Source organism: Cibotium barometz, chromosome 10 (assembly GCF_041138505.1).
Source record: "Cibotium barometz isolate CiBa-2024 chromosome 10, ASM4113850v1, whole genome shotgun sequence".
In the NCBI taxonomy this organism is placed as follows: domain Eukaryota; kingdom Viridiplantae; phylum Streptophyta; class Polypodiopsida; order Cyatheales; family Cibotiaceae; genus Cibotium; species Cibotium barometz.
In genome coordinates, this window is record NC_141055.1 from 56,353,870 (window position 1) to 56,370,307 (window position 16,438).

At 43.5% G+C, this 16,438-nt stretch overlaps 2 protein-coding genes and 1 long non-coding RNA gene across 3 annotated transcripts; 2 read left to right on the forward strand and 1 right to left on the reverse strand.

The window, feature by feature from the left end:
• Positions 1 to 657: 657 nt before the first annotated feature.
• On the forward strand, positions 658 to 2,041 carry LOC147635079 (uncharacterized). The gene is made up of 2 exons (XR_015266739.1): positions 658 to 784; positions 880 to 2,041. It is a non-coding gene; the product is annotated as an uncharacterized LOC147635079 (long non-coding RNA).
• Positions 2,042 to 3,847: 1,806 nt separating this feature from the next.
• On the forward strand, positions 3,848 to 7,540 carry LOC147635080 (uncharacterized). The gene is made up of 6 exons (XM_086804353.1): positions 3,848 to 4,061; positions 4,207 to 4,560; positions 5,135 to 6,340; positions 6,418 to 6,497; positions 6,642 to 6,713; positions 6,829 to 7,540. Exons 1-6 carry the CDS (start codon positions 4,029 to 4,031, stop codon positions 7,160 to 7,162), a joined length of 2,079 nt encoding a protein of 692 aa, XP_086660479.1. The 5' UTR covers positions 3,848 to 4,028; the 3' UTR covers positions 7,163 to 7,540.
• LOC147635081 (uncharacterized) lies at positions 6,566 to 9,550 on the reverse strand. The gene is made up of 3 exons (XM_086804354.1): positions 9,284 to 9,550; positions 9,032 to 9,118; positions 6,566 to 7,283 (listed from the first exon to the last, which is right to left on the reverse strand). The coding sequence occupies exons 1-3, from the start codon at positions 9,420 to 9,422 to the stop codon at positions 7,126 to 7,128; spliced, it is 384 nt and encodes a 127-aa protein (XP_086660480.1). The 5' UTR covers positions 9,423 to 9,550; the 3' UTR covers positions 6,566 to 7,125.
• Between the last annotated feature and the right edge of the window lie 6,888 nt (positions 9,551 to 16,438).

Consider the following 16,438-nt stretch of genomic DNA (forward strand, 5'->3'; position numbering starts at 1 on the left):
TTTGTTACTTCCTTAACTTTATCACTAATGGACAAGCGAAATTCGTAGGCGATGGGGTTTGAAACATGGGCCCACCCTTCGGTAGCCAATAGGATTACCACTAACCCATGAAATTCGCTGATGAAATGCTCTATTGTCAGCTTTACGCTGGTGTGAACTTGGCCTCCTGTCTTCTTCCGCCCGGCGCAAACGGGCTAAGTCTTAGGGCGGGTTCAGATAAGGCGGCAGCCAAGCTGCCGCCAGCCTGCGCTACAATCGCAGAGTGCCCCATGGCACTCTGCATTCACAGTGGGCGGTGGAAATCCACCCCCCCCCTTGCCACGTGATGGAAGAAGGGGGTTGATGTTGTGCCGACCCCCCCCCTCGCCCAAAACGTATTCCAGCGGCCACGTGCAGGAGGAGCCGAACGTTCATTTTCCAAAATGTTCATTTTTCGACGTTAATTCCCAACGTTCATTTTTCAAAACGTTAATTTTCCAACGTTCATTTTCCAACGTACAAACCCCCCCACCCCCCCAACACCCTTCAATTTCCTATAAATTAAAGGGTTTAGGGTGAGATTTTGTACCCTCTAGAATTTCTAGAGAACATAATAAGCTTCACAAGTTCCATTCTCCAAGGTGCTTTTACATGCACTTCAATCATGCTTTCTTTTTATCCACCCATTTACCTTTCTTTTAATGTTTTTGTGGTACACTTGCCATGCCTTTGACATTGTGTGCTTTTGTTTTTCTTTTAGGGGTGTGCGAAAAGGGCGGGAGGCAACGTGAAGCGAGCGCATAAGGTGACCCCTCACAAACCGCATTTCCATTATCATGACTTATCTATGTGTTTTTAATTTATGTGGTGCTAATAATATTCTCTTCGTGTTTGATGTAGGTACTATGGATTCCAACACGAGCCATGAATTTGATTCATCGCAACAACGAGGCGACGATGATCCTATTTTCTCCCAAACTTCTCTCCCGCACTCTAATTTCTATTCATTTCCCCATCCTCCTTTTCATGTGCCACCTCATGGCTTCCAAGCCATGCTCAATTCTCCTTCCTTTTCTCCAAACTCTCCCTTCATGTTTCGCCCCCCCCATTCACCTATGGTAGCGCAACCTCCTAATCGATCATCCCCCCTAGGTATCCCAAACATGGATTCCATTCCCAATTCCCCAGGAAGCCAACCATCACCCAACTCGCTCAATAACCCCCCTTTATCTTCTCAACCAAAGCGAGTTCGTGGCATGAGGAAGGAGCCTAGCGATGAGGAGATTGTGTCTGAGACCCAACCTGCGCCAAAGAAACCCAGGAACTCCAAAAAGAAGGTGGTGGTGGACTTGGGGGAAGATGACGACAACGACAATAAGAAAAGCAAGTGGCAAGACTTTTGGGTTGACTAACTCATTCATGTCAGGGGGGGCCTGAGTGAGGAGTTCAACAATCCTGGGAAACAAGGGGTCAACTTGTGGGCAAAGGTGGCCACAAAGCTAGCCGGCATTTACCCTGATTTCAATAAGGATAGTGAAAGTTGTCGCAAGAAGTGGCAAGCGGTGCTAGCAAAATATAGAGTGGACAAAGCTCACAACTCGGTATCTGGCAATGACAGGAGGCACACATGTAAATGGTTCGATGTGGTGGATGAGTATTACCACGATAGAGCCACGGTCACTCCTCTTAGCCACGCTTCTTCATCAACAATGGATGATGCTACTTTCCCCGGCGGTGACAAGGATGAAGTAACTATAGCACTAGATGACGAGAAGCCACAAGCACCCATGTCCTCAAGTCGTCGAGTGACTCCCAAGTATGAGGAATCTTTGGCCACAATGGCCGATACTGGGAAACATCTATTGGACCATCTCAAGGAGACCTCTAGCCAAAATGTTGCCTTGGAGAGGGAGCGACTGAAGATATTGGCAGGATTGCATGCCACAATGAGTGAATTCCTTAAGGAAGGAAGGGGGGGCAACAAGTAGCCTTGGCGGAGGAAATTCTTGTTATTATTCTTGTATGAGTTTATAAAGTTTGGGATCTCGACGTTGCTTTGTTCCTATGCGTTGTATGGATTTATGAATGTTTCTAAGCTCCTAAGAAGCCATATAAGCTGAGAATTTAATATGTATCAACTTGTTTTGGATTTGCAGGTGACAATGGACATGTCCAAAGACATTGCACTCTATTGTGCGTGGTTGTGTTCTATTGCGATCTATGAATTGCTTAAAGAACCAAGCATGCACAATGATGAGTGCATAGTGCAGACTTGGTTGCATGTTACCGAATGCATGGCACGATCTGTGAGGTTGAGGAAGATTGCGAACCGTAGGAGGGGTCATGAACACAGACAAGCGTGGGCATATCCACGGCCTCAAGGCTTTGTAAAATGCTATCTCCTAAGTGCTTATAGTGCTACCATGTTCAAGCGGCGTCTTAGGGTTAGCAAAGAAACCTTTCATTACCTTTGTGGGAGTCTAGCACCATTCATGCAAAAGAAAACCACAAACTTCCGTGTGCCTGTGTCTATTCAAGATAGGGTAGCCATTGCTCTAAGCAGACTTGCTACTACAGGAGATGGACTACTGGGCCTTGGTGACACCTATGGTTGCGCTAAGAGCACATGTTGTGAAATAATCCTAGCATTTTCCAAGGCAATTGTGAAATCGGGTCTCCGGAATATGTACATAAGATGGCCTTCAAGATCTCGGCTTGCAACTTTAGCACGAGAGTTTGAGGCACTTAGGGGAATTCCCTACGTCGTTGGTGCGATAGATGGTTCTCACATCCCCATCATTGCACCCCGTGACAACCATGTTGACTACTTCAATCGGAAAGGGTTCCACTCTATTTTGCTACAACTAACAGTAGCCGCCAATTGCTCAAGTATGGAATTATGATGTCGGTTGGGCCGGATCAGCGCATGACTCCTTGAACTTCTCCAGAAGTGATATAGGGCAAGCATGTGCAAGGGGCGAGCTGGGTAACTATTGTTTGGTTGGCGACTGTGCTTACCCCGCACGGCCATACATGTTAGTGCCTTTCAAAGGATGCAAGGAAGGGTTGACACGTCTAAAGTACCATTGGAATTTCATTCAATCGAGCACAAGGATGCCAGTTGAGAGAGCGTTTGGTATGCTCAAGGCAAGGTTTCGCATCTTGCTAAAAAGATGTGACATGAATCTACGTCATGTCCCAGATCTTGTTGCGGCTTGTCTTGTGCTACACAACATTTGTATCCAACATGGAGAGTCTTTTGATATGGAGTGGGTACGTGAGGCGGAAGCAGAATTGTCAGCATGCTCTGGACGTGTAGAAGAGGATCGAAGAGCAATAGCTACCTCCATGAGGGAGCTTCAAGCAATACGTGAAGTTGACATAGAGGATGCAATGGAGCGCGCTCAAGGAGGCAATGAAGGGGGTGCGAGTGACCTTGGAGTTGGCTCGGAGCGGCGAGATAGTCTTGCCCGAACAATGTATAGAGAGCAAGCAAGGATGAATGTCCTACAAGTTTTTGGAAGGGCGGCTTTAGAGGAGCTGGACTCACCTACCAACTCCGATTAAGCCTTTGTAATACAAGTCTTTTGTCTGGCTCATTGTGGTTTGTAGTGTGGCTTCTTTATTTTTGTAGTTACAGTATGCTTTGTGGACATAATATAGCTTTGTTCTATGGTTTTTGGTATGGTGTTTACTCTTTCTTCCGCCGCCCCCCAGTGTTCACAGTGGGCGGCGGAAGAAGTCAGGCTCCCTTTTACTTCCCCCTCCCTATGTGAACACTTGGACGGCGGAAGTGTGCATTTTGTAAGAGTTCCACCTGGAAAAGTGTGTTTGAGAGTATGTTTTCCGCCGCTCCAATGTGAACCCGCCCTTAAATCATATCATAAGAAAAGGTCGGAGTCGTGGAGGGTTATTTAATGGTTTTATGTCAGGGGGCTAGCCCTTCTCCAAACGACCGTTAAGCACCGCTGTTTCAAACAAACAAGCCGCTCACAAGATGTCTTCTTATTCACAAAGCCTGAAGGAGCCAATATTCTTTCCGCAGCAAGATGGACACGGGGTTTTCTGTGTTGACATTACAAGTAAGCTAATGTCTCTATGTGTGCGCGCGCGTCTGTCTGTGTGTGTGTGTGTGTAGGGGAGTTCGAATGGCTCTTTCCTGTTTGGGTGTTTGGTTGATCTGACCTGTTCCTCCTTCCCCTTCTTCTTGTTGATGATTGATGGCAGGACAATGCCTCAACCCTTTACCGCAACAACATTACCCCTCTCCTGCAGCGATGTGCTTCGTACATGAGCAACATCGATGGAGGAGGAGGAGGAGGTGGTCGGCTGCTGGGGCAAGAGGACACGCTTTCGCTGTTAAGTGAGGATGCAAAGCGCAGCCTGCAACACACCGAAGGGCTGAAATGGCAGCAGGAGATGTTCCACAGGCTCCTCAATCTAATCTTCCTCATGAAAGAAGGCCTCTCTTCTCAGCAGCAGGTGGACACCTGCAAATCACAAGTGCTTGCTTCCCTGCAATCGTCTCATCCTCAGGGAGAGTGGGCAGAATTCACGCGAGACAAGCTCCTCTTCTTGCAGGTATGGTCTCTGTCTTCGCATCATCCTTCTTGGCTGGGTGCTGATGGGGGGGATGGCTAGGATTTTACCGTCTTCAATGTATTGTGGGCGTGCCAATCAATGCCTGATCAAATCCTTCCTCGTTTGATCATCCATGGTGATCTATCATCAGGTTTATTCTTCTAAGAATGTTTAAAGTTTGTACCAGTATTATGTTTCTTAGATTTTCTAAAGACCAACAGTTAAGTTTTATGCTGTTTATCAACATAGGGGCAAACCTTTATCCTCAAAATTTGAACCCTGCTCAACTGATCGATCTCTTAACCTCTATCCATTCAAGCATTCTCAGGGAGATTCTGATAAGTCTTTCCCCATTCGAGCATCATTAACTTCTCATGATGATCAATGGGGGGAATTTCTGGAATCATTAGGGCTATTCTGTGTTTCTTAGGGTCGAATTTTTCACGGTGATAATGATTAAGACTAATTCATTAGCCGCTGGTAGGGGTTTCAATCCATTAAAATGCCAATTTATATGACATTCTGAGGTTGAGCTGATGGGCCAAGTCTTGACGGGCTTTTTGTGTATGCACAGGACCTCCTCTTTGCAGCTTGCATTACTGAGGAAGAATACCACATTGCAATGAAGCCTTTGATTGTGCGTTTGGCTGGCCAAGGGGCGATAATTGATGCTCAAGACTTCATCCTGAACAGCAATAGCACAACCACCAACGACAACAACCACAACAACACCAGCACCAGCTTTGCTCAAGATGTAAAGATGAAGGCAAAAGCTTCCGTTACAAGGACACCACATTTAAGAAGAAAAATAAAGGCAAGATCCATTGCAGAACCAGAGAGCCTGTTGATGTCCCCAGCTGCCATGTCCCTTGACGTAGAGGGAGAGGAATATAGGAAACCTTGTGCTCCCTCTACTTCTGTCAATTCTCCGTCTTCTTCTTCTCCATTGAAACATGTGATGTTGAGGCTCAGCAAGATGCCCTACAGCAGCACCAAGTCTGCCAAAGAGAAGGAAGATGCAGCAGTGGGCAAGAGGGTTCCCCATGCCTTGGACTTTCTGAGACCTCGTGATTGCCTGGAGAGGGAACCACCCTACCCTCAACAGCAAGCTACTACTTGTCAGAAATCATTGGATTTCTCCGCCATCTCTCTTGCAGCAGAGGGAAAAGAGAACGATGAGGAATTGTCTTGTCCACACCCTGCTACAGAAGTGCCAGAGGAGTCCACGGGCAGTTGGTCTAACAGTCCCGTATACACCTGCTCCTCCTCCCCTGCCAAGGTTGTGACAGAGCCCTTCTCTACTTCACCTCACAAGGATGTGGCAATGTCAATGGATTGCAATAGCCCTTCTGCTGCTGCTGCACTTCAAGATAGAAGATCTGCAAGCAAGTCTCCTGCCAAAACTCCTAGCAGGTTGAGAAGCATATTCACAGGATTTATCCAGAAGAAGGCACTGACAATGCACCCCACTGCCGAGGAAGCCCACCACCATTCTTCAAATGACAGCAGTGATTCCGACAATGCAAGTGAGAAACATGCCTCTAACAGGGGCAAGTGGGGTTTGGACCTTCTGAGGTTCTCTAAAAAGCTACAGGCTGATCATCGAGAAGAAGAGGCAGAAGAGCCCATAGACAAAGCAGTGGGGATCAATCAGAGCTTGGAAAATGCACCATTGCTGTCAATGCCGCTGGATGCACCAAAAGGACAAGGTCCCAACACAAGGAGGCTCAAAAAGAAGGTTCATTCACAGGGTGCACCCACAGACTTCTTCATTGATAAGGTGAGTCTTGACTGAGCCTTTGCTTTGTGTTAGTGTGCACGTAAAGTTATGTTGATTTTTGTGTTATTGGATCTCAGTTTCTGGGAGAGAATATAAAGAACGAGTTATCCAGAATTCGCGCTGAAATGAGCAAGTCGCAATCGGGCCAAAATTTCACGTATGGATTTTCCATCTAACTTTACACCAATGTTTGCAACGGTTACCATCATGCCATAGTAGAATGGCTGGAAGTGTGTTAAGAACTTCTTTTGTTATGAAAGACTTGATGCTGAACAAATTTTTTGTTGCTGGTTTCTGCTAGAAATGAGCAAATTGATGCCATTGCCACAAGGTTGCCTGTGGACAAAACAGAGCTCCAAAAGTTCTTCCCACGGTAAGTAATCAACAAGCCTCAAGCCTCACAGTTCTTGTAACTCTTGTGGACAATTTATTGTTGACAACAACAAACTAAAGTGGCCTCTTTTTTGTTTGATTCCACAAAAATGCAGGACATGGTGTGATAGATATGGAGATGTTGTTTTGGAAGTGGTACGAAAGGAGTTCAAAGAGCATGTTGGTGAAATGCAAAAGCTAGGGAAAGCAAGTAGGCAAAAGCAATCCTCATCAACATTGTCTTCTCCATCTGCTAATGATGAAAACATTGATGGGTACGATCAACTTAATCATCAGAAGAAGCACACTCCACAGAGCAAGACCAGTAATAGGACACCTGATTTCAGCAAGTGCTTCACAACACGAAATGAAAATGTTCACACTCAAAGAGGGCCCTCCTCCCCTGACCGTCCTCATGCCGAATTGAGTCGCCGGCTTCTTCCAGCATAGGCAGCAAGGCCAAGAGCAGCAGCAAGCTTGCGCCACATAAGCATGGTGGTGGGCATATGAGCAGCACAGACATGAGCCATTATCTTGTGCAGGAGGACCTTTTTGACAGGAAACTGGAGGCCTGATGACGCCATTGAAAAAGCTGAACGATTATGGATCACACAGCTTAGAGTTTAGCACAAAGAGAGAGAGAGAGAGAGAGTTTTCATATCTAGCTATTATGGAAGCTACTCAATTCGGTAGCTCTTTCAGCCAGCTTTGATCAAATGAATCAGTGGCGGTATATCATTCAATTTTATGATTAAGCCCTCTTAGAATCAGCTCTTCAATGAATGAGCATTGCGCTCATAATAGATCACTATCTTCATTCTTTCGAACCTTATACCCAATATACTTTGTTCTGTGTTGCCTTGCACAATGCATTGTTAACAAATCTGCATTGTTGTCTCCCCTACAAATAGGGCTTCAATGGAGCTTGTTGATATACGAGATACAGTTAAGGTAAAGATGAATGCAAAGTTGTGTACTACATACTTTGGTGGCATTGTCAACGGGGAAGCCTCCGCGCCCGCCCCGTCCCCTCCCTCGGCTTTATTTGCCACGGGGCCAAGAGGTGGGATCTATGGTGGGCAGGCATCAGGGCTGTTGATCGTGGACCAGTGGCGTAGTAATCTCGGACCAGAGAGTAATCTTGGGCTACACACTTAAATTTGGGCGGGCTGGTGTGAGGACGAGCGCCTTGAATGTTTGGACGGACGCGAGAGGGGGACGTTATACAGGGAGGGAGCCCGTTGCTTTCTTTTCCTTGTTGCTTTAGTTGTTGCACCATCTCCCCAAGCTAAGGCTGTGCCATCGTTCCAAGCTCCTCATGCTCAAGCTGCTCGCCTTGTGCCATCTCCCCAAGTGAGGTTGTTGCGTCGTTCTCCTATGGTTCGAGGTGCTGTGGAGAGAGGAGTTTAGGGTTGAGGGGGGGCCAAATCTGATTGGTGTGGTTGCGGGTGAATCAAAGGCAAAACAGGTAGGTGTCTGTGACGCGTCCGTCAGTTTTCGGCCGGTTCGGCTAAAAACGGCTGTTTCGGCCGTTTTCCGTGATGCGTCGCAGGATTTTTATCCGGAGGGACATGGTGCCCGAGGGGTATGCTAGACCGCCCCGAATATAATGCATCTATATGGGGAGGAAGTGCTTGGAGGGGCAAAGCATGGACCCATGGTAGACACCTAGAGAGATGTGGGCTAAGGTGGCTATGATACCACGTTAGCATTCATGCTGCAAGGATGGAGCATGTGCAAAGAGAGATTAGGGTTTTTTGAATGGCTATGGTAAGTGTGAGAGATCTGTGACATCAAGCACAACAGAAATATGTTGCACAACTCGAACTATACTCTTGTGATTAGAGAACCATGGGTCCATGCTTGGAGGGGCAAAGCATGGACCCATGGTAGGCACCTAGAGAGATGTGGGCTAAGGTGGCTATGATACCACGTTAGCATTCATGCTGCAAGGATGGAGCATGTGCAAAGAGAGATTAGGGTTTTTTGAATGGCTATGGTAAGTGTGAGAGATCTGTGACATCAAGCACAACAAAAATATGTTGCACAACTCGAACTATACTCTTGTGATTAGAGAACCTCCCAAGTACATGCTTTTATAGGCATCAAAGCCTTATCTACTAACCTGGACTTTAATAAGGGCTGTTCACTCCCCATAGAGGGTATTCACACCAACTATCTTCTAATACCCAATACCAAGGACTAGAGATCCAAAACCAAGGGTAGAAGCAACCAAGGCGTTTGGATTACCACAGAAGCTGTGAATAAAGGGCTTGTTAAGCATATTCACAACAATGAGGACCAGGGAAAAAAGCATACCAGGACTTTGGCTGTCGGAGTCATTGAGAGAGAAGGACAGGAGTTCGGCTTCGAGGCGTTTGGTGGGTCTCTCAGACACTTCCAGCCCTGCAAGGAAGAGAGAGGGAGAGAAACGAAGGGGAGGAGGAATGGGAAGAGGATTTTTTTTTAAAAAAAAGAACTTGATAAGAAAGCGAAAGGTGGAATTTACAAGGACTGAATAGCAAGCGTTGCAAAAAGACACATGCAAAATGAAGGGCAACAGCAGGTTACAGAGAGATTCGATGGGAGGCTGGAGCCGCTTCCTCTTGATGCGAACCATCAAGGGCTTGGCCGAGTCCCCTTCTTCTGCTGCTGCTGCTGGTGTTGAGCAGCTCATCCCTGCTTCAGCTGACTCCACCTCCATTGTCATGCCGCTGTTGCAGCATGGAGCGGCTCATCAGCGTTCACTTTTTGTTTTTTGTTTTTGGAGCCGGGGTCAATCATCAGCGTTCACTGTGTATCAAACAACACGTGAAGAAAAAAGTGACACTTTGGGACCTTGGGTAGCGTAGGAAAAAATCGGGAAAAAAAAAAAAGAGCGCTCTCACGTTTTATCTACGTGGCAAGAAAAAACAATTTAAAAAAGCTCAGAGTGAATTTCCTCCTCATCAAAAAAATAAATAAATTAGCGCTCTAAGGACGATGGTGCAAAATTCAGATGAACAGAATGAGGCAACGGAGGCATTTTTGGTTCCACAGGTATAATTACCTTTTTTTTAATTGCAAGGGTTATTTTAGAGACCGAATTGAAAGACCGCATGCCAAACGCACGCCTCATGCATTAGGCATGTGGGAGAAGGAGGCGGGTATTGAGCCCGGGATGTCGTGGTGTAGGGCAAGAGAAGGCCATCTCCCCCACCTCATATGCATGTATTATCGACGTTGAAAGTGAAGTTTGTCACTACAAAGAAAAGCGACTAAATTTTACTTACTAGGACATACTTACTACTGGCTCTACTATCTCCAAAAATTCATCTCTCCCAATATACACTATAATGAAAAGAAATGCATCCATGGATATTTTTAAAACTCATGCCAGAAATTTCTATGGAAAAACTTTTCGTTCATGATCAAATTCAATCTGATTCTATCATCATTACCATGCTTGATAACATGGTTAGCCATAGTGACCAAAATCTAGCCAATCTAGGGATAAGAGCCGCTTCCACTTTCCTTGGTGTGCCAAGCGCCTCTCATCTTCTCTTGCTTTGCACTTTGGCTGTCGTGCACACAAATATTCTCTTTGCAAAGAGAGAGATTGTCTTTGTTTGTGTCGAGAGAAGAAGAGAGATTATATCTATGATCTAAGAGAAAGAAGTTGATGAGAGAGAGAGAGAGAGAGAGAGAGAGAGAGAGAGAGAGACGAAATGATGTTATAACCTACACGATCTCACCAAACCGCTCAAAGAAGAGATGTTTGAAAAAGGGATCTCAATTTTTAATGCTCATTAAGGCTTTGCAGTAGTTTAGAGATTAGTCAATCAAAACAATCAACCCATAATTAATTAATTTTTCATTTTTTAACAATGTTAGGCCCTGTTCAGAATCCGTATCAACCACGCTTGCTTTTGTTTTAGGATGCATATGGTATGTACATCTAGTGATACAAAGATCTCAATCTCTCTAGATCGTAGTGGATAAATCATGCAAGTTCACCATGTCTCTGAAGTGGGTAATGGAGTTCTCTTACACAATGAATCAAGCAAGTTCAACTTGTCCTTAAAGCAAGTAATGGAGTTTTCTTTGCTTTGTGTTGAAAGGTGCAATTATACCCTCAATGTGCAAGCCTAGATATAATCCAACCTCATGGAGGTATATAATGATCCCCAAAAAAATTATGAGTTTAAATTTTTTTAATTATTACAGAGCTAATCGTGTATATGAAGAGTGTCAAGATTTGACCTTAGCATTGCTCGATTTTCTCTTATCTCAAAAAAACACTAAAGATATGTGTGTATGCACGTGTGTGTGTGTGTGTGTGTACCATTTGAAGAAAAAATAGGCCCTTGCATGCAGGGATAAGCCAAAAGCTTGAGTGCAGTTGATAAAGCTGTGCCACACCATTTGGGTTGATGAAGTATATTTTGCAAGGCTTGTGTTGATGGTGATGGCGTTGAGGCTTGTTCTTGGGAGCTTGTCATCATAGAAGCCTTGATCTTCTAAGAAATTCTTGGGCAAACATTATTAGTGCACCAATCTTGGCATGGGTTCTTTGTTAACAAGGTTTCTTGGCCTTGCATTGGTTCTTCTTTAACTTATTGTTGGTGGCCCACCCAAGGATGACATTGTGCTGATGGGCCTTGGGAGTCACACTTGGGTGTTTCCCTCATGGAACTTTGGAGGTTCAAGAAATTGTTTGCAAACCTAATGACTTTAACTAGCATATGTTTTGTCTTTGTGGCCTTTGATGGCTCTCCTAGAGAGTTTTTTAGAGGTGAAGGCATGGGGCACTCTTTGGTAGCTAGCATGAGTGTTACCCTTATAGTATCATTGGGCTTAAAGTAGTCAATTCAAAACCAACCACTACTAGGAGTGCCTCCTAGTTCTCTTTGATGGTGTCTGGGGAATCCAAAGTTCTGTATGTATGGTAGCCTTGGGCACGAGAAAGTTCCCTGGCACCCATTATTGATTTGCATGGAAATGGTACAAAGATAGTTAATGGATGGGCTTGGTTAGGTTACTCCTAGGAGGTCAAGGAAAACGGATCTTAGCAATAGAGGAAATGGTACAAAGATAGTTAATGGATGGGCTTGGTTAGGTTACTCCTAGGAGGTCAAGGAAAACGGGTCTTAGCAATAGAGGACTTTGAGTTAGAGATAGGCGAGGTTGGAGTTTTCTTTAGAAAGGGTGTTAGGACTTCTTTGGCCAGGATTGTTAAGGTTCTTGGGAGAATTCTTTATCATTTTTGGAAAGGTATTGTCTGTGATGCGAGAGGGTAGGTCTTTAATGTGAAGGACAATTAAAGGTGAGGATTTAGAAGTCTATTTTACTTCATTGTCACTTGGATCGTCACATCCTTGGCATGTATTCTTGCCAATTGATATGGCATTGAGTGACATCAATCCACTCTTTCTCGAGTATTACCCTACCTACCTTCTTGGAATGCACAGTCATTGTTTTTTGCCCTAATCGTGCCCTTTCTGGAGGTTCTTTCTGGGGACTTTCTTTTTGAGACATTGCTATCAATCTAGGGTAACACTCTCAAGGTAAAAGCCCCATCAAATTTGTCTTTCATTTGGCCAATTGAAGCCTCCCCATCTCAACCCTCTTAGTCATTGTATTAAGAAGGCATAGACATTGCTGAGAGTAGTACTTTGGTAAGACCACCTCAAAATGGTAACAAACACAACAAATCATGTTGAGAAGTTCATTGGGGAAGGATTTCACTTGGGCTACACAAATGAAGTATCTGTTAAAGCACAAAAAGCTATGGAAGATGGTTAAGGAAAATGCACCTATTAACAAAACTGATGAGTGGGTAGAGAAAGATGAGCAAGCACTATCACTTATTGGGTTACATCAGGGGCCTAATCTCATTCACCACATTGATCACAAGGATAATGCCAAAGATGCATAGGAAGAGTTAAATTTAGTGTTTGATCTAAAGCAAAAAAATCAAGAAATTCATCTCAAAATTGAATTTTATGGACTAGAAATGAATTTTAGTGAGTCACTAGCACAATTTGTTAGCAAGATGAGAGCATAATGACACGACTAGATGACATAGATACCAAGATAGGAGATAAAGATACATCAGCCATTCTCTTTAAAAGCATGCCAAAGGAGTACAATACCTTGGTGACTACACAAAAATTTGCCACAAAAATTTGCCAGAACCAACCTTTGAGGGATGTGTCTCCTCTCTTCTTGAAGAAGAAAAAGAGCTAAAGCAAGGAAGCACAATTGTGCAACATGCTTTATTCAACAAATCAACAAAGAAATGCTTGAGTCTAAAGCTTAATTAGTTTAGTTTCTCACCATTATGTGTGTGGAATCATCTACCTCAGTTTAGGATTTTGCATTACCTCTTTAGCCAACAAGCTTGCATAGCCATAGCTTGATGTGTTGTGTTTCTTAACACACGCCACATTCTAAGCTCAATTCCTAAGAGAACAAGGAGGAGATAAACTCACTCAACTCACTAATCTAAGAAAGAACACGAGGATGGAATCCACAACCTAGGCTAGAGGAAAATGAAATCTTCCCCACCCATGCTCTCTATATATAGTAAAATATAGGGCCATCCTTCTTTATGTACAAGCTCCACATGGCGAGCATAGGTGAATCCACTTAAAGATATACAATAAGCTCAATATCACCTAAATATCCTATGAAAAAATATATGATATGTGCACCAAAGTGATATGTATATACATGTGTGTGTGCACCATCATGTGGAGAGGTAGATAGTGCTAAGCTATGGTGTACGGAAAGGGGTTAACATCCCCCCCACCTCTAGTACACATCCAGTCACACGGATGTGGTTGGATAAGATGGCAATGAGTATAAAAATGGAGGGGAGAAGGAACAAAAAATGAGATAAAGTCGATGAAACCTTAAAAGAAGGAAGGATCATGCTAAAGATATGTCGATGTAGAGTCTCACCCAAGCCCAAGGATCTGTAAGATGTGTTGATAAAGAGGATCCTCCATGCACCAAAAAGTTAAGCAAGGAAAACTCTCCATACAAGTGAGGGGTGCTCCCCACCTCGAAAGTTGATGCCATCCATCCGGATCCCATATGCATGAGGCTAGAGTAGGTACTCTAGAGAATGCCAAGGAAAGGTATATTGATGGAGACAGTGGCATCAATGAATTCCATGGAAAGTTAATGTAGTCTAATCTAGGATCCCACACAAATTAACTCAAGGTGGGTGCTCGAGTGAAGGCCGATGATGAATGGAAACCATACAAAGTAGGGCCCATGGAACTAAGGTGGAAAAGATGGAGCTAAAGTCTCCAAATGTAACATGGAATGGAAACGATGAAGAGGCTACCCTTTGAAAGATGTAACAAGGGGTTATTGAATAGCAAGCGATGTGGGTAAATGTTTGGAGCAAGGGGGAGTGGTATGTGACCCTCAAACATTTGTAAGATTTGCAGAAGTCATAGACTATTATGGTTCAAAGGGTCAAAGAAAGCCCATACGATGAGGAATTTATGGCCCCTGTGGAGGCCAAAAGTCGGTGCCTCTAGAAGAAGCGGGAAAGAATGCCAAATGGGTGCTCACTTTAAGGAAGATGGTACTCAAATCTAGAAAAGATAAGTGATGCTTAAGCAAGCTTATGAGCCATGATTAATGGCTAACGGATATATACTCAGACCTATTAAAAGGCAATCTATCTAAAGGATCAAACATGTGAGATTTTGAGCTAAACCTCTTGCCTTGTCATTATGCTTCACTCTTGTCTCAGCATTGTCATTCGTGTGAATCTCTTTCTTGCTTTCTAGCAGCTAAATTGATAAGTCTAATTAATTTCTAGATACACTCTTATCAACTCTAAATTGATGAGTCTAATTCATTTTTATACACTCTAATCAAGTCTAGATGCAAATTTCAAGTTAGGATCAGTGCCATCCATCATTCCTTAAGTAGCTATGCACCCTAGGATAGCTTAGATTAGGAAGTAATTAGTTTTTTCTTTATTAGCTTTCAAGTAGTTTTTTCCCTCTTATGCCAAGCTTCAAAATCATCAAGAACCATGTGTTTTTTAGTAGGTAGCTAGTACAGCCCAAAGGCCTACAACTCATCAAAGGAGAGCAATATTGAGAAAATTAAAGGCTTCAAAAGTGCCAAGCAGTAGGAGGCAAATTTCTAGCCACAAGGAAGGGGATAATTTCTTCAAATTTCTAGCCAAGGAAGGGGGTAATTTCTTCAAATTTCTCACTATACTCTCAAGCAAATGAATCATGGGTTTAATGTATGTGCTGTAGAGGATTTATACATTGATTTGTTAAACACAAACAACAATCATTGAAGCTTTAATTGACAAAGCATTCCTTGTTTTGTTATTTAAAAAACTGCCTCTATTTAACAAGATAATTAGTGCTAATTATAATCAATTTTCAGAGCCATTGAGAGTTCTACTCTACCATTGGGATGTTGTAAACACTTGTGCATCATCAAAACCAAATTTTTCCTTGGTTTAGTATCCCAAATCACTCTCCCAAATTAGGGTATTTTCTAGTTTTACAATTTCTAAATTTGGCAAGTGTTAGTCTCATTAAATGCATATCTTCACTTTTGTAAGCAACTAGACACTGGCTTTAGGTAGCCCCACTGCAAAGACCTTCCCATCCACATAAGGAAACCATGTCAAATCCACTCCTAGTAGATAAATTTAATGGTGAAGGTTTCCATACATGGCAAGTAAAACTCAAGTTTGTTCTCATGAAAGATGAGCTTTAGGAGATTGTAAGTGGAAGAGAGAAATGTCCATGATTAGAAGGGGTAGATAAAATATTTTAGATAGGAAGAGATGAGAGATATCTAGCCATCATTGCGTTAGGGCTAGGTGATAGCTTCATCCATCACATGATACCTCTAGAGGAGAATGGGATGAACTAGAGAAACTATTTGGTGCCAAAAAAAAACTCCAAAATAAGTCAAAAAAATCAATTTTTGGGATTAGATATCAAAGAGAGTGAGTCACTCAAAGCACATTTGAAAAGTGTTATACAAAAACTTGCATTTGGGTCTCTAGTGGAAGAGAAACGGATGCCATAGCAATCCTTCTCAAGAGTATGACCTTGGAAGCATTTAGCATGTTGGTGACTATGTTGAAGAACCTACTGACTCATCCTTCACTGGCATTTAAGGAGCCTTGATCGAGGAAGAAAAGAGACTCAAAGTCAAAGTGGGGGGATCCTCAAAATATGAAGAGAAATCTTTCTTCACCAAAGGACCAAGGGCTAGAGTGAAGTTCAACTTTTGTGGCAAGCGATGCCACATAGAGAAAGATTATTGGAGCAAGAAGAGGATTCCAAACAACAATCAAGAAAACATCATGACGAAAGAAGGAGCCAAATGAGGGGCTTCCTAGGAAGGAGGCCAATCATCAGCAAGACTCTTCTAGTAAACTAAAGAGGGTATCCCTTTCTTCTTGTGTTTATACCCACTCATTATATTCCTACCCTTGTATAAAATTACACGTTGTATTGGAGTAAATGTTTAGAGCAAGGTTGAGTGGTATGTGATCCTCAAACATTTATATGTTTAGAGCAAGGTTGAGTGGTATGTGATCCTCAAACATTTATATGTTTGGAGCAAGGGGGAGTGGTATGTGATCCTCAAACATTTGTAAGAGTTGCATAACTTATAGACTATGGTTTAAAGGGTGAAAGGGAGCCTAAAGGATGAGGAATTTGTGGAATGGCCGGCCCATGT